Here is a 25,696-nt window from a genome sequence, read left to right as displayed (position 1 = left end):
ATCAAAATACCCTGAACTGTAATGAGCAAAAAGCTACAATATTGCATTGATTGCCATTTAATTCCCGTAGTACATCCAAATAATAAACTTTAAGCGCTAAGACATCAACTGTTCTTTATTTGTTGTGTGGAAAGTGTTTATATACCTTAAATTTATAATCGTTGTAGTAGCGCGATTTCAACCACTATATACATACGTGTTTGAAATGGACAGGGTTTCGACTCTGGCTGAGCCTCTGGTTCGTTTTTCTAAGGATTCTGTACATTTTATTAATCGATGTACAAAACCAGATCGTAAAGGTGAGCATTAATTTTCGAAAATCTTATTCATAGAATTTAAAAAAAACGCTATTGCTACTGCAATTGGATTTTTGGCCATGGGCGTACTCGGATTTATTATCAAATTAATTTTCGTCCCCATTAACAGCATCATTGTTGGAAACTAATGATAATTCTTTCTTGAAATGTAATTTTTGAGTTGGCATTTGTAATCTACAAACACTGAACATAATATACCATTTTGTTTTATTGATTCGTCTTAAGTACTGCTCAGTTACCATTATCTACTGTTATTAGTTTGGTCAACACTTCTTAATTTATAGGCCGAGCAATTTGTGTGAATAAAGCACATCTGAAACTGAAACAGTGATGTTTTACCATCCTCGAAACCATTACATTTTTGGACATAATATTTGGAAATCCCTTGGTGAACTCCTCGTATTCTTGTCTTCCCCTTTATTATGAGTTGTGTTGGTGCTGCTTTAACGAGTTTGTAAGATCAAATCAAAAATGCTACTCAATGTAATCCCCACCCAGGCTGTGCTACTCTGTAACTCAGTTGCGAAGTAATTTGTGAGCCTGATTGTACTGAATTTCTCAGATGTCCACATCTTGTTTTGTGGAACATAACTTGGATGTTTAGTTCAAGCCGTCAGAAATCTACGGAATGACTTCACGGATTATGAAAGTCACGTCGATTACCCCCCTTGGTCTAGTTTGTTTGAATCCCGTTTTTTTTAACAATATCGTTTAGGACAAACGTAAGTAAAATGTTGCATCGAAGTCTCTCGGCTCAAACACAGATATCTGGTTGTTCAGCGTGACTCGGTAATGCACAGCATAGAACATCACGCGTCTGTTACTCGATTGGTTTACTTCACTTTAAATTTAAGAAGTAAATTAAGCTATATGTAACGCATAGAAAAAGAACAAATAGCGTCAATGATGGTGATAACTAAAGTTCGATTAAGTATTACGAAATAGCTGGTGAAATGGGGTTACGAAGGTTGGAACATTGACATCAAGATGTAAAGAATTCAAGCATAGTCGTTTCACTGACTACTCAAATTCATATCATCCAGTGTCGAGTTACTAATTACTCAGACTCCAAATAGAAGACGTGTCTCTAATTAGTGGGTCACAAGCTAGATAAACGTTTTATTCATATACGCCTGAGCTCTGCAGGTTTTTGGCGATCGCCTAATGGCAATGTCTTTCGATGCGGAACTAGGCAACCAAGTTCGAACTCCTCAGTGACCAGTCAATATAATTTTTGTTCTTGTTTATTTTAAGACAAACATTGGTACAGTGAGGCACCAAACAGGTACGCTCTACATAAATTATTTGATTTGTGTGGGGGTTGTCGTACGGCCCGTGTGCCCAAACCTAGGCAGGTAATTTTCTTAGGGGACCACTCCCCTAAGTGGATCTTGAATCTCAGGGGCTGGTACTATGTCAAACCCGCATAGGTTATTCCAGCTTCCGAACAGACTAGTTTATCCATTCTTCCCGAGACACATCTTTTCTTTGTTACTTATTCGCTTATTAACCCTGGTTGTCTTTATTTACGTGTGTGTTAATTACTTACTCTATTCATTGTGTCTGTAACTTATTTTTGCTTGATTATAAATATTGATTCACGGTTGATTAAATGGAGTTGGCCCTTTGCCTCCATCACTGCACGTTATCAAGTTTCGTTTCGCCTCCTTCACTTCGTCGCACTGTCTGTTCAGATCAACGATTCGGCATCCGGCAATGGTGGTCCTTCTTGACTTGAAAGCAGCATTTGACTCTTTAGACCGAGAGGTTCTGTAGCAGTGTCTGTCATTCAAAGGTGTGCCTCAAAAGTACATAAACCTTGTGAAGGCTCTTTACTCGAACACTACTAGTCGAGTCAAAACTTATGGCGAACTGTCATCTGATTTTTCAACCTCAAGTGGTGTCCGGCAAGGCTGTCAACTATCTTCATTTCGGTTCAACTTCATCATAGACAACGTTCTCGTCGATTTAATTTTCGGGCATCGATCTTGTATCAGGAGGTCCATTTATCGACTTAAAATACGCAGTTGACATAGTCCTGTTTGGTGAAGACGCTGATAAAATGCAGTCTTTTCGTAGCACTGAGCAACAATGCCAGGATGCGTTTCTCCCCCTCTAGATGCAAGTTGTTGATTTAAGACAGGCTTGTGTCAACACCTGAACTAAGGATGGGGAGTGAAGTAGTCGAACGTGTCGACAAATTCATTTGTCTTGGAAGTCTGATCAGCCCTAATGGGTTGGTGTCTGAAGAAGTCTCAGTACGGATCCGAAAAGTTCGTTTGGTTTTCGCCAACTTACATCACTTATGGCAAAGGTGAGATATCCGCCTGCCAATTAAGGGACGAGTATACTGCGCGGCAGTTCTTCCTGTTCTTCGGCTGCGAAACGTGGCCATTAAGAGTATAGGATGCTTGTAAGCTACTAGTACTCGATCACAGATGTCTTATAAATATTGCTCACATCTGCTGGGATCACCGGGTAAGTAAAAGTGAGGTTAGACGCAGGGTACTCGGGAATGATGGTAAATCAGCTGATAATGTTGTAAATCTTCATCGACTGAGATAGTTGAGCCACTTGTTACGTATACCCAAACACCATTTACTACGACACGCAATGCTAACCGGTGTTGGGGATAGTTGGAAGAAAGTTAGAGGGAGCAGCCAAACCGAAGTGACACCAGTCCATAAAGTAACTAACTTCTAGTCTGAGCCATGTTGGTAGATGAAGACTACTTGGTTGGGATCCGCGTGACTACCGTAACCAATGGTTGGAGACTCTGGGTGACATGGCTCAGAATCGACCACAATGGCATCGGTGTATACACTCTTTGTCATCCTTTAAACCGTGAGGTCAAAGTTACTTAATGTTTTTTCCTGCACTATATCCTTGTACACAATCTTTTATATATTACTACCATTGAAGTAACTGCTTCTATGAATGCGGTGTTCATCTTGTGCTGGTGGTGTGGAAACTTGGACCGATGCATACATATGCCTGGTCCTACTATGTAGCTGACTGACTGACCATCGTAAGAAATATATATTATTATTATTATTAGCTTTATTCAATATTATATTTTTGGTACAATATAGAATTCTCAGCGCAAAGTATTTCAACAGGTTTCCGTTTCTTTCTTCCTGGTCGGTCATGGCGATAAATATTGAGTGGTCGCCAGTTAGATGTTAACAGTCCAGTAAATGAACATCTGAATAATGTACATTTTTTTTCGTTGTATATTGCCAGCAACTACATTCTCTCTTATTGATCTTTTTGTAACTTTGACAACGAAAGGTTGTACACTTTTCAGAAATGCACCAGGATAGGTTATGCGATTAATAGACATAATGATATATTAAAACAAACAAAAATGGATAGCTTGTTGGAATATTTAGATGGCAGGAACAGGTAGCCCAGATGCTCAAGCAGGCCGCCTTACATGTGATTCAAAATCCAATCGCGTATTTGGCTTAGTTAAATCCGTTATTCAGTGACGCAATTTAGGTCGATGATTACATACGAGGGTAGTCGGGATGTATATTTCAATAACAATCGGCGTACGACTTAAATGGAGTCAGATAAGGGCCATCAAACCATATCCACCAACCCGGTTAAAGCGCCCGGACATTCGCGTCTAGTCCTCTCATTTTAGTAAACAACACCCGCGCTGGAAGAAGGGAGTAGTTGTATACGCGTGGCCATGTGAGAACATTTTGAGAGGAAGATCTAACTCTCCCCACCCTTGATCGTACCAGGGCATCTGGAAGCATTATAAAGGCAGATATATGAGAATCAACGCTTCGCAGAACAGCTAAGAATATAATGCTGATTTTATTACGGGTATTCCAAAAGCGTAATTTCTAGAAGTTGATTTTGTACAGAATATGGTTGACAGGTAATTCCCCTTCAATTGATATTAAAACTTGATGATACAGAAAAGATATTGAGAAAGAGTGAACTTCTAACCATTAGATTGTTTTTGATTGGCATTAACATTTACAAAAAACAGACTATTCCTACAATTTCTCATATTCGATATTAAGAAACAGTTGTGATATACTTTGAAATAGTACTACTAGTTGGAATTTTGTATTGATTATGTTAAATGACAGCTTAACATTCTTCAAATTAACATGTATTCCCATTCCTTATACTTAAACATCTTTCTATCTTTTATTTTTCGAGTTCATTCATTCTTTTTTTTTTTAGGATGTATTGTCTATTTAACTTTTTCACTATCATTTAAAATACTATTCTTTAAATTTCTTTAGAATCCCTATCCTATTGATTTTTCATTGTATTGTAAGGTGATGACAACTTAATGACGACGAAATTCTTCTATAAAACCTAAGTTATTTTACAATTTAATATCATTTTATGGAATTGATTTTTAAATGTAATCTAAGTGTCAAGTATAGTTATTTCAGTATAAATTCTGTAAATCGAATACTACTACATTTCAAGATCCACTCAGACTAAAAACATTCTAAAGCAGATATCATAAACATGTTCAAATTTTGTTGGTTAAAATGGACTGACCAGAATAAAGAATATTGTGATTAAACACATTTGAATATTATGTATATATATAACATTTATTATCGCCTGGAGTCCCCTCCATCCAGGGGCTACTGCCAGTCCCAAGCCCGGATAAAGGAGAAAGGCTGAGCATAGGGTTAGCGACCCCATCCCGTAGAAAAACGCCAACCAAAAAAATATTCAACATTTATTTATGAAAATACATCTTGTTTATAAAATATCAACAATAAAACGTTTTGAAGGTAAACTTTTAAAACCAAAATGTTCACGTAATATGTGAAATGATTTGGACACTTCATTTCGTTTCACATATTCATTGACTGAGTTCAATGCTGCTGCCTAAAATAAATTTTTAAAAAATACTAAACGTATATTCATGTAAATATATAACCATTTTAACAGACTTACTTCTTTAATCTTATAAGATTAGAGGTATAAAAGAAAGTTAAGAGCAACGGAACCATTAACTACTATAGGTATCAATGTCAAGGTTGAACTTGATAGTTTCAAATAAATTGAACATTAGATAGAAAGTTAGTAAATATATTTTTCAATAGTTGTGATCATGAATCAATTGAAGCTAGATCACCATAGAAAACCTGGAAGCACTAGGCGGCCACTTCGTCCTATTATGAGACTCCTCAGCAGTGCACATCTACGATCCCCACTAGCAAGATTTGAACCCAGGATCTATCAGTCTCGCACACGAACGCTTAAACTCTATACCCCTGAGCCGGCCAGTATCCAATGGTGTGAATGTCTAACTTTAACTAATCCACGAAATCGATCGACACATCCACCATTGTTTTCAATGAGTTACCATCTCACGACAGACTCGGTTGAACTCCACTGATCACTATTTCTCACTAGAACTCTAGGGCAATACCTCTTGAAGCCAGTAACTAGTGAGCATATGTTGATTAGTATCAGAAGGGATTTTGTGGAGATTGTAGTGATTTAAACAGTTGAGATGATAAGTCAATTGAAGCTAGAACACCATTGATTACAATGGTGGATGTGTTGAAGTGGATTAGTTGAAGTTAGACATTAACACCGTTGGATGCCGGCCGGCTCAGTGGTCTAGTGGTTAGGCGCTCGCGCGCGAGAACGATAGGTCCTCGGTTCGAACATCACGAGGCGGGGTCGTGAATGCCCACTGCTGAGGAGTCGCATAATAGGACGAAATGGCCGTCAAACAATGCTCCCAGGTTTTCCATGGTGGTCTAGCTCCAACTGACTCATGATCTCAACGATTGAAATATATTTTTGTTATATCCCAATGAATAAGAAAATTATCCTGGTGTTTCGTGACCTGATGTGAACCGCTTCTTCACAGTACCTGGCTTACATTAAATCACGAAGCATCAGAATAATTTTTCTACTCATTGGGATATAACAAAAATATATATTCATCATTAACTTTTAGTCTGAGGTGTGTTACTAGGCATGGACTACCTGGTTGGAGTATGTGCAATAATCGTGATCAATAGTTGGAGATTATAGTTAATATAGTTCATAATCCTAAATTCCGATACCTTTTATTCAATGAATCCATCCTCTCCGAACTTTAATCTCCAATGTTTAGCGTTTTCGAATATCGGTAATACTGTTATTTTTTCTACTCGTTAATCATTCATCTCGCTGTGCCGATATATGTACCAGTTTAAACTGATGCTTATTTGTTCATGGCTCTACGTTCATTACAACTGACTGACTTTCTACCTACAAACTTACTGTATTAAGCAAGTCAAAATTAAGTTTTTCAGTCAAAGGCTCAAAAAGAAAATTGCTTCCTTAGGTATCGGGGTTGTTTAGGGCAGTACCAGAATTTTCACACTATCCATGACGACAGATTTGGGGTTAAGTAGGTCTAGGAATTATGTCAAAGATAGTTGCCTCGCAAATTTAGTGTGATTTATGACCCAGTGCATAAACACCTGCATGAAGACAACTCCCTTAGTAGTCATCGAGAATTTACTACAGTTTACTATAAATAACATGACAATGAAGAAAGCCATGTTATTAGGTTTCACAGACATACTTAAGAACAAGAAGCCATTAACTTAAATAATGAAACTACTCTATAGCATAAAAATAGACAGCACAGTTGTCGGTGGGTATTAGCACAACACCCTATACAATCTATATTATTTATTATTTTAACACATAGATATTGGTACAAGGAGGTACCAAATACATATGCGCCACACAAATCATGCGATTTCTGTGAGGGCTGTGATACTGCTCGGGTGCCCAAACCGAGGCAGGTGGTTTTCTTAGGGGGCCACACCCGGAGCCTTCGACAAGGCAGTGGAGCATCGTCAGGAGATGCAGCCCCATGGAAGGCGGTGACCAACAATTGGTTCGTACGCCATTTGTTCTCGCAGGATACTGGAGCTTATGTGCACCATTGGTTTGGAATCCGGTTAAAGCGCCGGGTATTCGCTTTTCGTCCTCTCACTTTCTTAAACAACACCCCCGCCACGAGAAGGCAGTGAATAGGACTTCCCTGGCAGAGGCTATATACGCGTGACCATGTGAGAGCATTTCGAGAGGAAGGGCGAACTCTCCCCATTCTCAGCCGTACCAGAGAATATTGTTAAGAACGAATACCTACAAACGATGTTTCTATACTGACACTAGTCGCTTTAAACACTACTAATGAGTTACAATAAACCTTTTGACAAAATAAAAAACAAATGATTCGTGGGTTAGTCTTGTGATTTTTGTGTATCTCTGTGCGAAGTGAATTTTTCATACTGCAAAAATCATCACGTTGTATTGAATCAATGTTAATAATGATCAAAAATCGAATGTCTATCTATCATTAAAGTACGAGAGTAAATATTGATGGGATTCATCTTAATAATCCACCATAGAGTGTAGTTAACACACTTGGATTTGAACTATTAAATTGCAGATATGAACTATGCTTCAGTTAATTATGCTTGGGTGGCTAGCTGGATAACGTTCTTAGTACTCACTTTTCACATAAAAGCAATGTAAGAAAATACCAAGTACATAACACCTACACTTGGTAGACAAGAGTCATATTAAATGAGAAATTAATTTTGAAAAAATATCCCCATAATTTAATTAAACATACCATTAATACTAGAATATCAAGTATACGTTTTCTATCGTCTAATTGTCGATAATAGTTGAGTGCTTTTAAGAGTTCTGACATATGCATTTGAATAACTACAAGTGAAAAAAAGAAAAAGACGAAAGGAAATAATTATGTCCAAGTTAGTAGATCGATTCAAGTGATAGAGAGAGGTGTGTGGGGGGTGACTAACAACACATGATTACCTACACACTTCAGGAAGAGATTTCTTAACAAAGGATCAGATAGAAGGAAATCGATTTAGTAATGATGCTCTTGTGAACCTGAGAGGATCACCACAAAGATCTAGAGACAATTGTTTTAGAGCGGTTATATATAATTGGTTTTCATTATGTTAGCCTAAAATGTCTACCACTGGGATTAGGAGACCGTGGTGCATGGGAGGGGTTACTATCTTTAGCACCAATCTCTTTCAACTCTTGTTAGTCTGTGGGAAGGCAAGATTACCGAAAATGCTGGGTGTCTGCGTGGAACATTTTAGTGCAAGTAAAGTTAATAGTGAGATCTTCACTTGGACTTTAAATTTAATGCTTTTAGTTTTACCGCTATCCAACCGATGTGACTGGCATGGTGAAAGCACGAAAGACAAGTATTGTAAACTGTATAACTCTATCCGCCTGGTGTGTTAAGGTAACAGCTACGGTCAGTGAATGAATACGCGGGCATCGTATAATTGATGAAAGTTTGTACATGTGCCAGTTTTTATATGACGTGAAATGTATTCGTATGTAGTCACTGTGTTTTACAATCTTCAAACAGTGATTCACAGCTACTAAAGTACGTTTTAGACAGATTCGGGAATTGTTATTTCTTTGGTTTGTAGCAAGTATATTACCATTTGAATGAAGACTTCACAATATTCAGCATAGGTTTTCTACTCAACCGACTGTGTATGTTAGGTATCGAAAGTAAAAAGTGTGATGAAGTTTGGTAGTCGTATGTCATAGGTACTTACTTTGATGAAGTTTTAGTAAATTGAATGGTTGCAACAAGTACTCTGTCATGCAGATATCTGTACTGTATTAATTTAAACTGAAGTGTTATACACGGATGGGCTAATGGGCAAGTACTCTTTTCGGTTAAGCTGACGTTAGGCCTATGGCATTTGTTTAATGGCTACCAATCTAGTCGTATTAGAGACTAGAGTTGAAGCAGAATGAAAAAACATAAGTCGATTGAAGACATAGCATAACTTAATGAGTTCACACACTATAACAGCTGTATAACGGACCGCAACTCGGTTCGCTGATATCAATAGGTTGATAAAATCTACGTTTCACTTAACTCAATGATAGGAGGCTGAAGCCAGGAAGACCTAGATTTTGTGTCTGTCAATACTAGGCAGCAGCCAATTGTGTTCACAATCTTGAAGGGATCGATGCTCCCTGTTGGATACTAACTCAAATTATCCAGGATCACTGTACTATTCGGGGTTCCACTGATCTTTAAGACTAAATTGTTTACACTAACTGATCTCTAAGTTGTTTATCTAGCCCTTGGATCAATAAAATTCAAATGACTTTAAAAACTGGGCAACGCTGATACTAGTTATTACTCAGTCTAAAATGACCTAATAATGTTAAGAATTCCTTACTATCTGCCACTGACATCAAATCTAAATTGTAAACATTGAAAATGGAAAGAATATTATTATCATCATTGTGTCGAATAACTTTTCTATAGTTTATTTTATTTAAACACATAAATATTGGTACAAGGAGGCACCGAATAGATACGCGCCACATAAATTATTCGATTTCTGTGGGGGTTGGGATACTGCCCGGCTGCCAAAACCGAAGCAGGTGGTTTTCTTAGAGGGCGACATCCGGAATCTTCAACCTAAAGGTCTAATCCACAAGGCAGTGGAGCAACATCAAGAGACGCAGTCTCATGGTAGCCGTGTGGTGTGTGCTACTTATATTGACATAAGTAGTATATGATGTTAGTCGTGAACAGAAGGTCTGGCAGCAGGATCGAGCAGTAAAGAATAAAAACAGGATGCAATTTGTATGAAAATGCAAGAACAATGAAGTCTGTGTCATTTTGAGACAATTGGTGGACATTTTGCAAATTAAGCATTTACTTTATGATTGTTAGATTTTATTAGCAAGTCCTGTAATTTTGTGTTAAATACATTCGATTGTCCCCATTGGTGTTCATTCACTACAGCCAGTGACCAACGGTTGGTTCATACACCATTTGTTCCTTCAGCATCCTGGAGTCCATGTACACCATAGGTTTGAAACCAGGTTTTTCCAACTCCCCTGGGTAGATCCTCCGTATCCAACAAACCGTCTAAAGCGTCAGATATTCGCTTTTCGTCCTCCCAATTTCGTAAAAAACAGTAATGCTGCGAGAAAGCAGTGAGCAGGACTTCCGTGGCAGTGACCATTTGAGAGCATTTCGAGAGTGAGAGCTGACTCTCCCCACTCTCAGCCATGTATCAGGGCATTTAGTTTACATAACACAAATAACACAACAAATGTACATATATACACATATTTACTTACATGAATGATTATTCTCATTGATATCAATTAATAGTCGTGTACGACTCAAAAATACTTGACAACGATATTTTGTTAATTGATCTGTACGATGTAATATCTCTTCTAAACTATTATTCAATTCAAATATGACATTGGAATTTGTTTGTTTTAATCCATTAATCCATAGAGAGGTTGGATCAATATCAATATGATCAATTTTAGTATTCTTGTTATCATTAAAATCATTAGTAGGATTAGTATTCATCATCATATTGTTATTATTCATGGATAAATGGATAGCACATTGTAATAATTTGATCATTTCTATACCTAAACTTAATCGATAATGTTTACATAATTTTAATGTGATATCAATCTCGTTGAAAGCATATACATAAAGCTTCAATGTAATCAACAATTCAATCTGGCCAAATGTAAGAGATTGTGATATAAAAGAACAAGAAATGGTGTTTATTATTATTATTATAAAACATTAAAAAGACCAACTAACTGACTAAAAAAATATTGCAGTAACCATGATAATGCTCAAATTTTATTGAATATTATTAGACTCCAGTATTGACAGGTGTTTATATCTATCGAAGCGTCCAAGTCATCCGATTGAGATATGCGCGAAACCGAAGTTTCCAAAACAACGATTTGTCTACAATAGCCGGTTCTTCATTGAATAATACACAAAATTTAGTTACAAATCTTAACTTGTGAGGTGTCTGGGGCGTTTAAACCCGTCCTTCAAGTATGAAAATAAAAAGGTTTCCTGTAACAGTAACATAAAGAATAATTATAACATACGATAGTACAAAGGACAGCTGATAGCTATGTCTAAATTTGATAACAGTTTATGAGCAACCGAAACCCGAACCAAGAGCAAAACAATATGGAAACTGTTGCGTTTAAACAAATGCACAAAACTGTGGATAACCGCTACAGTGATTATAATGATAAGTACAATAAACGTTATAAGTATATGTGAACAATTCAGAATATTACACTCCAACTTGCGTTACAACACAACTGTAAGAATTGTTGGGAATACAACTGCTTACTGAATGTAGATAGATAGTATAACACAATATACAAAGGAGTGAAAAAGGAGCGAGTACGAACAATGTAAGGCAAACTTAACAACAGGATTAATTATTATATTTTAGCTATAAATAAAGTCCTACAATTGAACAATATATGGAACTCAAAACAACTGTCTATCAACCAATATCAAAGTCAGAAATCTTCAATACGAACATCAAGACAGTTCTACTGTATGGAGCTGAAATGTGGAGAACTACTACAACCATCATCAAGAAGGTACAAGTATTCATAATAAATTGTCTACGCAAGATACTCAACATTCATTGACCAGATACCGTCAGCAACAGACTTCTGTGGGAGAGAACAAACTAACTTTCAGATGAAGAAACAATTAGGAAAAAACGACGGAAAGGGATAGGACATACATTACGCACATCATTAAACTGCATTACGAGGCAAGCGCTAACTTGGAATCCTGAAGGGAAGCAGAAAAGAGGAAGGTCAAAGAACACATTACGTCGGGAAATAGAAGCAGATATGACAAGGATGAATAACAACTGGAAAGAGTTGGAAAGGATTACTTGGGACAGGATTGGATGGAGAATGCTGGTGGGCGGCCTATGGTTCTCCACGAGGAGTAACAGGCGTAAGTTATAAGCAACATAGAACCTGGTACATATACGAAACAGTTTAAGTGATCACATCGCTGTCATATTTACAGAGAATGAAGTAGTTTCATATTCATTTTGTAAAGTTTCTCTACAACAACATAAAAAAATATAAATTATTGAGTTAAGACGAAAACCATCTAGGAAGCATCGTGCTGGCTATGAGGAATGCAAGTTCTGGGTTCGATTTTACTCCATGGATCATGAGGTCAACTGTGCGACCTAAAAAAAATTTCAAACTAGTATATAGGACAGCTACCCAGTTAACGTCAGTCAATAATCGAAATCATTTACTGGATACAGACTCGTGTGCTTTGAACTCTGAACCACATTTTTATGTCTATGTAAAAGGTGATGATATTACATCCTACTGTTTAAATTGATCTAGGTGGAAACTCAATGTTTGGACGATAGATATTTAATAAATAAAGTATAAAATGTTCGATATGTAGAGAATAGCAAAGAGCTTAGGTAATAGAACTTCATAGGAATTAGACAGTAATATGAGAATTTACAATACATATGTTTCGTATCAAATATTACAACAATCGATTTCCGCTGCCTTGAAAGTTGATAGGAGATAAGAATTGAATTTCTTCCAAATTGTTGAGTACTATGCTATATAGAAAGTGAGTTATATCGATGGTATGCAGTCTATTTTTCTCTCTGATTAGCCAGTCGACTGTCTGGTTGATTGGTCGTCTGTACAACGAAGTAACTGAACAGCATTTTAGTGACTCTATACTCGACTCTAGTTAGGTCGTATGAATGATTGGTATCGAAATAAACATATCGCCAATCCTCGTATATAATTATCAACTTAAATTGCGTTAGTGAATAACGGAATTAGACAAGTCAAATACGTTTATTTCGTAAAATCGTTGATCTGAATAGAAAATCAGAGAATCGCAACGAATGAAGAAAATTGAAATGAAATGACGCGCGATGGAGAAGAAATATGAGCTAATTCCATTTAACCAAGCGTGAATCAATATTTATAGTCGAACAAAAATAAGTTACAGACATGTGACGAATAAAATAAGAAATGCACACATATAAGCTTAAGTAAAAAACAGTGAAGGTTGATAAGTGAATAACTGACAAAGTCAAAAAAATGTGATCCAAGAAGAATGAATAGATTGACCTGTCCGGGCTAGCATAGTACTACAGACTTATACAAATATTTCGAAAGGATATGAGATACAACCACTGCAAGGGAAGTCCTACTCACTACTTTCACGTGGCCGCAGTGTTGTTTACGAAACTGAGAGGACGAAAAGCGAATATCCGGCGCTTTACACGATTTGGTGAGCACGGAGAGTCCACCTATGGAAGTTGGAAAACCCTCATTCCAAACCAATAGTGCACTTGATCTCCAGTATCCTGAGGAAACAAATTGTTGGTCACCGGCTACCATGGGACTGCATCTCCTAACGTTGCTCTGTTGCCTCTTGGATCAGACATTTAGGTAGAAGCCTGGGGGTGTGGCCCCATTAAGAAAACCACTTGCTTCGGATTGGGCACCCAGGCAGTATCCCATCTCTCGCACAAATCGAATGATTTATGTGGCGCATATCTATTTGGTAACTCCTTGTATTAATGTTTGTGTCTAAATAAATAAAGTGTATTAACACAAATGAGAAAAAACGTGATTTGCCTTAAATGTTATGACTTGAGTTCGTGTATTGTATAAAAATATGTACTTACTAAAGCCAAATGTGCACGTAACTCAATCAATGCTAATTTACATAATCCACCAACAGGTGTATGCTCAGGAAATGTAGGCAATATTATATGGGAAAATGGTTTTGTTTGACTCCATAATTCATTTGAATGTAATAACTTATTATTATTCGCTGATTGTTGTAATAGTCCACAGTCATGATCACGTCTTGCAATGACACTATCAATAATATAACGTAGAATATCATGTGTATAAGATACATTGCCACGTTTTTGTTCAACTTCAGCTTGCCTATTTAGGTTGAAATGAGAAAATACAATTATAAACTAACATTTTATGGTACAATATCTATATGAAAGCTTATTTTATTTGTAAAAACAAACTGGCTATGGGTGTGATTTTATAAACCTAAATATGCACATACATAAGTCAGTCAGTCAGTCAGTCAGTAACAACGTAGAACTTCGTACGTACGTACATCAGTTCAAGTTGCCATACCACATTAGCACACAGCTCAACTTGTCGATTCAAATCCCGTAGTGGTAGAGGTAGTAAAAGTATAAGCAGTGATCGGGAAGATTAGAGTTTGGAGATGTTATTTAAAGAGTATAATACAGTGAAATAAATTTGGGAAGAGAAAAAAGACAAGGAGGAATCAGGAGATTAAAATTTGGGAGAACACAAAGAGTGTATGCGCCTGCGTTATTGCAAACGATTTTGAGCCATGTCATTCAGGGTCTCTAATCATCGGTTGCTATCAAATGCTGGATAAAACTAATGTCACCAATGTAGTATCGATTCTAATTTCTATACTGTTAGGATATTTAGAAAAATATCCCAAAAATGATTCTGTTAAGTCTAATGCTATCCTTGAACATGAAATGATGTCACTTTCCTATTGGTCAATATTTATGGTGGCTCTAACTGTATAAATATGCATTTGTCTGTAAAGTACTATTTCTATTCTTATTCTTCTTCTGACCCCATAAACAATTTTCATCTACGGTTCGTGTTCTGATATATTGAAGATTGAGGAACAGTATTGGGGTCGTACTGAGATATTTGAAGTTGGTCAGTCGGTAGAAATTAGAGTAGCCACCACTCCGCGGTCCACAATATATACTTTACTAGAATTAACAAACTGAAACAGGAAATGAATAAGATGTAGAAAGGTAAAGAAGAAGAAATAATACAAACTACAGTGGAAAACTAAACATAAATAGTATACTTCAAAAGGAACATGTGAAAAGAGTTAAGAATGATATATAGCTAGAAAAATTTAGAGGACAACACAAAGAATGAGTGGAAACATGCGATTGTACAATTGATAATTTAGTGTCATGTTAATTACTATGTTTAAGCATAAATTAAAGTTGTTTGCATATGTCCTAACACAATTTATAAAAGTAGACAATGACTTCATGTATAAACATCATCACATCACTGAAGATACCGAATCGATCTCCGTGAAGAGTATTCTGTTAATCAAAATTTTTAACTGTGTCAAAATGATAGAAAGTGGTTATAACAAAAATACGATCCATAGACGATAATTAAATGAACTTAATGTGTCTATAATTTGATAGAGTAATCTTTATACGTCTAAAAATTAAGCTTCGATAAATTAAACTTATGGATGATCAATACCAGTTTACATTAATGACACACTATTGATCGACTCTCTTTGTAACTTTCAGTCAGTCAGTCAGCTACAACGTAGGACCAGACACATACATGCATCGGTCAAAGTTGCCATACCGCATTAGCACAACAAGATGAACACCGGATTCATAAGAGTGGTTAGGTCAAAGGTGGTAATATATATATAGGAGAAAGATTGCATATAAGGTTTCAGTACAGGAAGAAAGAATTAATTAGTATAAAGAAAGATATGAAGTGATTTTAATCTCACAGTTTAAGGGAAGACAGAGAGTGTATACACTGACGCGATTGTGGTTGATTCTGAGCCATGTCACCAAGACTCTTCAACCATTGGTTACGATAGTCATACGGACCCCAACCGAGTAGTCTGCATCTAACAACATGGCTCAGCCTAGAAGTCAGTGTCTTCAAGCACTGACGTCACGTTTTGGTTTGGCCGCCCCTAACTTTCTTCCAACCATCTCCAACACCTGTAACTTTAAATGATTTTGAGGAAGTAAAGCCAACTTTCAGTCAACCAAAATGAAAGTGATATAAATAAATAGTTTATTAAATAAAACTGGAGAAAGCTAGGGATTAAAATCTGGATTTTGGAAGTTAGGTCGAGTTAGGAACAATGGTTAAAAATGAGTGAATGAAAGTTTTGCAAGTAATATATGAAAAGGTTATACAGTTAGTTGATTGATTTTATCTATTAGAAATTACTAAGTTGTCTTTGAAAATCCATAGATTATAGTCCTGTTTTCTTTAGTCTTCCTATGTTTATCAATTTTAAGAGTCTCGATAAGTGAATATCAGTTCTAGTGAGAAGCCGTGACCAGTGGAGCTAATCCGTGTCGGGTAGAGACAGGTATCTACCTCATTAAAATGGAAGATAGTCACGCAATTTCGTTGATTGGTTGAGGTTAAACGTTAACACCATTGGATGCCGGCCGGCTCAGTGGTCCAATAGGTTAAGCGTTCGCGAGCAAGACTGAAGGCCCTGAGTTCGAATCCCGCGAGCAGGATCGTGGATGCGCACAATCCCTATACTGCTAAATATCAGTAAGTTTTACTTAGCTTTTAATCAAAAATGTAGCATCCGCTATCGTAGTAGTAAAATAATTATATTTTTTTCGATCACATCTAACGTTGATATTGATACTTACATCCTCTATTGTATTTTCAATTTTGTGCAAAAATTTGGTATCCTCTACCTTAAATTTGATTGGTTGGTTAGTAAATTATACTTTCATAATTTCTTTGGTTAGTCAACCACGATTCTAATGAATAACCAAGTCCTCAGTAAATCTCAATTCATACTACGGCGTTAGTGTTTGTGATTCTCTTATTAGTTACTTCCTCTTTTGGACAGTCATTTTAATAATAGATACCTAAGATCATGGTTTTCACTATATAAACAGACCTGCTATATCATATTCTTGACTTCGTTTAGAAATATTAAAGGTCCCTTGAAAGTTCCAACTTCTTACTCTTTATCGTATATGGATCATAAATGTGGAAGTACTAGTTATCCAATCCATATAGTTAGTCTAAATCTTGTTTTGTATAATAGGAATCTCCCAATAGTTTGTAAGTTGGAGTGATCAAATAATTGTCAAACTATAACAACAACAAACAACCAAGCTCTAGTTTCCCAAAAATTCGTTTAAACCATATGTGTTATTCTGCATAAATGTTTGTTTTCGTGGAAGTTAGTTGGGTATTTTTTTGCCGATGAACTGATATCAGCTGGAGAACTACCATTGAAAACCCATCGAAGTGCGGAATAGCTCTATTTTGTACTGATTTGGGACTCTAGCCAAATGAAAAAAAAAACTGTAGAGCGTTTTTTTAAAAATTTCTCAATGGTATTTGTCTAGTTGGTGTTAGTTTTTGTGACAAGAATTAACTACAATCAAACAACGATAAACTTACCTTATAGCAGATTCCCATGGACAATAAAGTTTTATTGAATTAACCAAACGATCGCATTGAGCTAAATCATAACCAGATCTTAGATGTTGCTCCAGTTCAACTTCCATGCTAGCTTGTAGCAAAGGTGATTGGTTTAGAAAACGACACAATGTAGATCGACATATTTTAGATAATTTTAATGCTGTCTCAATTGATCCCTTTGAAGAGAAAGAGAGAGAGAAGATTCTCACAAAAGTTAGAAATAACTCTTAGATGGGAACTAATTTTTACCTTACAAACTGATAAGGATTCAAAATCTCCATGTAAACTGTTTACTCACAAATCATTTTGTTACTTTTATTCCCGTAAATTTGAATTTCTGTGTTTTTCGCGCCTAACTTTTGTTCTTGATCTGATGTATCTACACTTTATATAGATAATATTGCTAAGAGTAGAGCTGGGTTTAATTATGATTGTGAACCAACCTGTTACTATTAAAATATTCAATACTAAAATATAGTTTACTACTCAGTTTAGTATTTGAATTCAATTACAGTAAGCCTTTGGTAACCAATTTATGTACTTTTTATACAAATACAAAGATTGAATATTATACCATTAATAAAGGAAAATGTATGAGTGGTATCCGTAAAACTTAACATCAGTCCTAGAATTACTAGTTAAAATCAAAGAGCGCTAGACCATCATTTTGTCCTATTTCATTATTGATTTATTTATTTGAACATATAAATATTGATACAAAGGAGCACCGAATACAAGTACGCCACACAAGTCACTTGACTTGCGTATGGGCTGTGATACTACAGACCGAGTGCTCAGACGGCAGCAAATGGTTTTCTTAGGGGGACACAACTGGAGCCTTTCACCTAAAGATCTGATCCCCAAGGCAGTGGAGCAACATCAGGAAATGAAGTCCCATGGAAGCCGGTGACCAATAATTGGTTCATACGCCATTCGTTCTTTCAGGATCCTGAAGCATATGTACACTATTGGTTTGGAATAACGGTTTTCCAACTCTCATAGGTGGACTCTCCGTGTCCACCAACCCGGTTAAAGTGCCGGATATTCGCTTTTTGTTCTGTCAATTTCGTAAGCAACACCTCCGCCAGGAGAAGGCAGTGAGTAGGACTTCCCTGGCAGTGGTTGTATGTACGTGGCCATGTGAGAGCATTTGGAGAGGGATAGCTGACTCTACCCACCATCGTCTGTACCAGGGTATTTGGGGATTATTTCATAGGAAATCTATGAGTAATGCGAACTATCCCATAGTGACCTTTCAAGTTTTGTGGAGAAGACTAATTAAAAGTGGAAAAATCACAATCAAGGAATTAAATCAAAGGTGACTATAACATAATATAAGAAAAAAAGACGAACAAACTTACCATGGAATTAAACTCTTTTATAATGTTTGCAAAAGCATTAGCTAATACAGTATCGGAATAAGGACATGGTTCTAAACAATCTGCATTAATTATACACTGCATCAATACAGTGGCCATATTTCTGTTAATTCATGTTATGCATTAGACAAAGAAAAAAAAAGTAAATATGTTATGTCATCAAAAGAACTTGGTCGGTGAAAGATGAAGTTGATAAAAAGAAATACGATACTCATGAAGAAGATGCTTAATGGTTCAAGATCCTGAGTAGAGAGTTATGGGGGTGAAAACACTACTGACAAACTTGAAACTAAAACTGAATAAACTCTATCATGCTTTATAGTTTTTCAAGTGATCTCAGTTCATAATGAACAATAACCTTATGACTAACTAACCAACGACATTAGATAACAGTTGCACAATATTGAGAATTGATTAAAAAAAGTTAGAAATGTAAGTCATTGGACGCCAACTAAGTGGCCTAAAGGGTTAAGCGCACGCGTTGGCAACTATTGTGTGATCATGGAACTGTATCACTGAAGAGTCTCATACCTAGGCGAAAAAGTAATCTAATACCTCTTGGTTTCTAATCATTATCTAACTAAAGTCAATATGTGATGTAAACTACAAAATTCACCAAAACTCTACTGACCATCTACACTAATAGAAAAGTAACATTTTAAAATTAATTAATGAACAAATAGAAACTTATCATTCTTACGGATAACCATAAAATTGCCACATTGTAGCTAAATCCAATTGACAAACAGTAAAATATGCTTGAGATATAGTATTAACTGAATTGAAGTAAACAGTTAATAGTCTACAAAAAAATAGAAATAAATAAATTTAAAAGTTAATGGAATTTTTTATGTCAGTCAGCAACAATGTAGAACTTCGTACGTGTGTATGTACATCAGTTCGAGTTGCCATGCCACATTAGCACAGAGATGCAGTGGTCGATTCAAATCCCGTAGTGGTAGAGGTAGTAAGAGTATAAGCAGTGATCGGAAAGATTAGGGTTTGTAGATGTTTTTAAAGAGTATAATCCAGTGAAATAAATTTGCAAAGAGAAAAAAAGAGACAAGGAGGATTCAAGAGATTAGAATTTGTGGGAACACATAGAGTAGATGCACTTGCGCCATTGCAAACGATTTTGAACCATGTCATTCAGGGTCTTTAACCATCGGTTGCTATCGTTTCGCGGATTCCAACCAGGTAGTGTACACCTACCAACATGGCTCAGTCCACTTGTCAGTGACTTCATGGACTTGTGCCATGTTTTGGTCTGGCCACCCCAATCTACTTCTACACCATTAAAACATCGCACGTCGGGGCAGTTGGTGGTTGGGAATACGTAAAATGTGTCCCAGCCATCTCAACTGATGAGGTTTCACTACTTCATCAATTGATTTGCCATCCTTACCTAGTACCCGTTTCCTAACAACTGCATTACTTACTCAGTGGCCCCAGGATATACGAGCAATGCTTCGAAAACACCCATGATCAAATACTAGTAATCTACGAATATCATCTACTCTTACCGGTTATGTTTCTCTGCCATAAAAAGTAGGACAGGACGGAGTGCTGTGTAGTATATATACATATATCAGATAAAAGTACAATAAAAGGGATAAAACAATGAGAAAAAAAAAGTAAACTTGAGCTTTCTGTGTGAAATTCAATTATCATATATAACGAACAATATAGATAGTTTTATATTAATCAAAACTTTTAAACTAATTGAGAAATTTTACTTTTAACCATCATATTTATTGATTTCAGCACATAATTATTGGTACATGAGGGCACCAGATATATATGCACCACATAATAATAATAATAATAATAATAATAATAATAATAATAATAATAATAATAATGAGAATGAGAAAAGATAAAGAATGTACGGTGTGTATAAAAAGAAAAAAAAAGAGAACAATAACGACCACAAATTAGTGTATGGTAGTGAAATAATAACAATGATGGGGGAAACGGAAAGAATTCTTTCAGTTAAAGAAGTTACAACCACTTTTTTTATGAAGAAAGTAAAAGAAAGTTATAGCAGGATCCCCACTGGCTTCTATTCTAAGCCATATCTGATAACATATCTAGCCACTGTGTTACACCATCTCTAGGAACCTAACCAAGGAGTCGTGAAGGACCAACACAAGCCAGTCCTTTGCAGCTTTCTTTCATACCACGACACCATGTCATGCACTGACCACCTCTCCGTTTTTTCCAACCAGTCCCAGAGTCGGCAAATAATGCACGACGTGGAATTCTCTGGGACGACATTCGGAGAACATGTCCAAGCCACCGAAGTCGGTGTTTCAAGATGGTGACACCAATTGAATTATCATCTCTGTGCCCGAACACACGATGCCGAACCTCTGCATTACTGACATGGTGTTGCCACTGAATGTCAGCAATCCTTCGGAGACAGCGATGATCGAACACAGAGAGTCGTCTAACGTCCTCAACTCGCAGAGGCCAGGTTTCACAAGCATAGAGCAAAACTGCTCTCACCGACGCGTTGTAGATCCGGCCTTTTACAGCCAGACTAACATCACGAAAGCGCCAAAGGTGGCCCAGATTGGCATAAGCCGCTCTGGCTTTCACTATTCGTGCATTGATCTCATCACTCACGCCACCACCAGCACTTATGCAGCTACCCAGGTACACGAACTTATCGACTACTTCTATCTGCTCACCATCCAGGGTGAATACAGGATTATAATTCTGCCAGTCTTGTAGAAGTACTTTGCACTTCGAAGGTACAAAGTACATACCGTACCTATAGATATTGATTGCCAACTGATTAAGTGAGGATTGGATATATTTATTCAGTGACAAGATTATATAGTTTAAGGTTCAGGATACACTAGTCTATTATGTAGATTGAAATGGATGGAGTATATAGTTCAGATGTGTATTTTAAAGTAGTCATCAAATAATTTTTTTCTCGAAAAAATTAAGAAACTCACACACCAGATACTTGGTTATGAGTTAATGATACTATGTGGTTACTCAAAATGGATTACAGAGAACTGATCTGGTGACTGGAAATCCGATATTTTAATCATTAAGTTATAAAAATAATATTTATGTATGTTGGTATTAGTTTCGTAACAGGTACTTGGTTATCTTTTCGAGAAAATACATGATTATACTATTCTAGTGTATTCGCAGATGTTAATATTGTTTATTTAAGTAATTCAATCACGTTATACGCGTTCATGAATTCAACTTTGAGTCACATATTTTATCTTTAACAGTTAGTTATGCCATCTTGGCTACTACTTAAACCAACAATAAATGAAATAGAGTTTGGATCTATAAACCAATTCATTCTGATTTATAAACTTGGAAAAAAAAGTATCTATACTTTTCAACTTCGATCTACTTTTGATCGCTATGAAATCTTGAAAACTATATTGTGCTAAATGATTCCTCCTCCTCCTCCTTAGCTTTTTTCTTCATTTATTTTTCATTTGAATTATCTCCTCCTAATGAACTCCTCTCAACGTACAGTAGTAAAAACATAGAATTTCTATGTATGTCTACCGGTTATAACCAATATACTCAAGTCTGAGCTACATCATATACATGTACCATAATGGTGGACTAATTAAAATAAAATGGAGTAGGGTTTGAACAGGGTACGAAATACATGAGTAGTTTGTTTACCGTAAAAGGTAACGACTAGATAGTTGTTTCATGAAATCCTTTTTAAATAATCTTAATTGTAAGCTCTCTTTTGATTAACGACTGAGTGAAGAATACAGTAGCAAAATTATTGGATTTTTTTATCAGTAGTATAGTTGAAAGCACAACAAAACTTTAAAATAACCGAATTGAATTGCAACTCAGCAACAAATTTATCAAGTCCTCATTCAGAAGAATAATGAACTACTTAATTCTAATAAATGAGGTGTGGTAAATTCAGACTTGCACTTCCGCGCAGTGCTCCTTGTATAGTGAGTGATCGTTTTGCCTATGAACTAATGCAAGCAGCAAAGAAAAGACCGGAATGAACATCCAGTCTGCTGAAACTAGTAGAGATAGGACTAATCAGTAGATTTACCAACGGTGGCGATTAAGCTAATCACTCACAATAAATTCTGGTTACCAAGAGGAGAGAGGTTAAATTCCTTCCAGTGCCTGAACAGATCCTGTCTGGAAGGGCGGACCAGGGCGTAGGTTATAAACTGTGTCGTAACCAATGCATAAGGGTCGATACTAAAACTGCTTGTAGTATGAGTGGGAAGTGGGTATATTGTCTATGACGACTTATTTACATACTGATTTGAGTACTCGATATTCATGCCGCTGAGCTGTGGCCTGGAGTGATTGCATCTATATCTATATGTGTCCGATGGAGTGCATAGGTTTCAGCCTATGTGTGGTCTGTGTGCATGTAATGTATACTTGCAAGCGAAAACGTCTACGCTTTTATGTACTCGTGAGATGAGTGGACTTTTCCGTGTATTACATGATTCCATGTAATGCATACTAGCAACCGCGCTCATCTATGCCTATGTGTATCACCGGGATGTACGTATCCATATGAAGCATAATTGGGAGAAATTTCCATATTATCCACGAGTGAAATCGCTAGTAGCTCATCAACTCTTTTGCCTTTGCATAAGATTTTCTGAAAGTACACATTTTAAAAAAACGTGAAGTGAACTTACTTATATGGTTCTGATCCTATATCTAATTTATTCCAAAATTGTGTACGAAATTCAGTTAATGTAACATCCTTTAATTTAGATTATAATAAACAATAATAAAATATAAATTTAAACTTTGAAAAGGAAGACGTTTTAAAGAATTAAAGATACTTGTCAACAACAGAGAGTATAAGTAACCATGAGAGAACTAATGCTTTTTTATAGGATTCGAGTTATCCAATGTGATGAGATTTTACAATTGAGTTATTCGAGCCTCTCTTATTCACTTTATTGATCTATACCCCCAAATGCCCTGGTACGACCGAGAGTGGGGAGAGTCCGCTCTCCCTATCCAAATGCTCTCACATGGCCACGCGTATATAGCCCCTGACAGGGACGTCCTACTCACTGCCTTCTCGTCGCGGGGGTGTCGTTTGTGAAATTGAGAGGACGAAAAGCGAATGTCCGGCGCTTTAAATAGGTTGGTGGACATGGAGAGTCCATCTAGGGGAGTTGAAAAACTCTCATTCCAAACCAACGGTGCACATGGGCTCCAGTATCCTGAAGGAACAAATGGCGTATGAACCAATTGTTGGTCACCGGCTTCCACGATGCTCCACTGCCTTGTGGATCAGACCCTCAGGTCGAAGGCTCCGGGTGTGACCCCTTAAGGAAACCACCTGCTTCGGTTTGGGCACCCGGGTAGTATCACAGCCCTCACACATATCAAATGAGATATGTGTGGCGCATATGTTTTTGGTGCCTACACTACTACTATTACTTTGAAACCTTTGTTATTTCATACTGTTACATAGATGTTTATTTGTATCATGTTCTGCAAACACTGATTCTGACCATAATTGTTTTGTAGAAGGATTTCACCATGAAATGTTTGTGAATTAACGAGCCAATTAAATGGGATAGTATTTAGGTTAGATAGGATGAAAGATAATAAACAATTTTCCTCATCTTACTTGCTTGACAAGATTTTCCACATAATGATACATTTGTAGATGAATATAAAACAGTTCATTAAAAATAATCCAATAACTTACATTTAATTTAAATGATTGTTTCATAGGTACTTCATTATCATAACGAAATGGATCAGTACTTGAATTCAATAAAGTATGTGTGACCTAGAATAAAAATAATATCAGGTATATGTGTAATGAATAAAGATTTGAATAGGGTAAATCAATTTATTGTACTATCATGCAAAATGACATATTGTAAATGTAAACTATGAAAACAACACATGAAATACATTATTTGCCCATCTTCCTTGAGTTTTCTTTGACAAACTCCATCGTTTTTTTTTCATTCAGCCGGTTTAATCCAGAACGCTAATATCAGCCCTCCGCGATACGAATCATATATATCAGACATATTGGGCGTTTATAAAAACAAATCAAACCATATCACGCCATGAAAGAGAAAATAATATTTGTACAAGATCAAACCAAAAGTGGCTGTGATTGTGGGATACTATGACTAATAGATTGAGGATGACTTGAGAATAATAAATCATATAGCAGTAACTCATAGGTCAAATAAAAGCTTATAACGAAAGGAACATAAACATACATATAACATAGTTACTTTGTTTATTTATTTAAACACATAAACATTGGTACAAGGAGGCACCAAATAGATATGCACCACACAAATCATGCGATTTCTGTGAGGGCTGTGATACTGCCCGGGTGTCCAAACCGAAGCAGGTGGTTTACTTAGGGGGCGACACCCGGAGCCTTCGACATGAAGGTCTGATCCACAAGGTAGTGGAGCAACGTAAGGAGATGCAGTCCCATGGTAGCCGGTGACCAATAATTGGTTCATACACCATTTGTTCCTTCAAGATACTGGAACAAATGTGCACCATTGGTTTGGAATCAGGGTTTTCCAACTGTCCTGTGTGGATCCTCCATATCTACCTGCTAGGTTTGGAGCTATTACGAGTTCACTTAGTATGCGAACGGAACAAAGACTTGTGACCAAAGACCAAATAAGCTAGCTATTTGATGCGTCTCAGCCCCGTTAACTAGAGGAAGAAGTCCAAACTTGGAACGGGAAAGTATATTCCGTAAGCCAGAAGTACGAGTGAGTAATAACAGACACTAATCAGACGTATATACACAGAATAAAACTATCCTTGCGAAGCGTAGCAAAAATAGCATATTAAAAATAC

General features: G+C 36.5%; 1 protein-coding gene across 2 annotated transcripts in view; it reads right to left on the bottom strand.

Annotated features, from left to right (window-relative positions):
- Positions 1 to 4,599: 4,599 nt before the first annotated feature.
- The window catches only part of MS3_00008195 (uncharacterized protein), a 32,530-nt gene continuing 11,433 nt past the window's right edge, over positions 4,600 to 25,696 (bottom strand). The window contains exons 9-17 of one of the 2 annotated variants that reach the window (XM_051216545.1): positions 24,561 to 24,644; positions 23,527 to 23,594; positions 19,551 to 19,652; positions 18,833 to 18,953; positions 17,451 to 17,647; positions 13,895 to 14,162; positions 10,491 to 10,893; positions 7,960 to 8,054; positions 4,600 to 5,192 (exon numbers count right to left, since the gene is read on the bottom strand). In XM_051216545.1, the coding sequence (XP_051067141.1) occupies positions 5,064 to 5,192; positions 7,960 to 8,054; positions 10,491 to 10,893; positions 13,895 to 14,162; positions 17,451 to 17,647; positions 18,833 to 18,953; positions 19,551 to 19,652; positions 23,527 to 23,594; positions 24,561 to 24,644 (1,467 nt within the window). In that variant the 3' untranslated portion in view covers positions 4,600 to 5,063. Of the gene's footprint in view, positions 5,193 to 7,959; positions 8,055 to 10,490; positions 14,163 to 17,450; positions 17,648 to 18,832; positions 25,139 to 25,696 lie in introns of those variants that run through there. The other variant, XM_051216546.1, reaches the window with a different exon arrangement.

The sequence above is a fragment of the Schistosoma haematobium genome, chromosome 4 (genome assembly GCF_000699445.3).
Source record: "Schistosoma haematobium chromosome 4, whole genome shotgun sequence".
NCBI lineage: Eukaryota > Metazoa > Platyhelminthes > Trematoda > Strigeidida > Schistosomatidae > Schistosoma > Schistosoma haematobium.
This window is presented reverse-complemented; position numbering and strand designations above follow the sequence as displayed.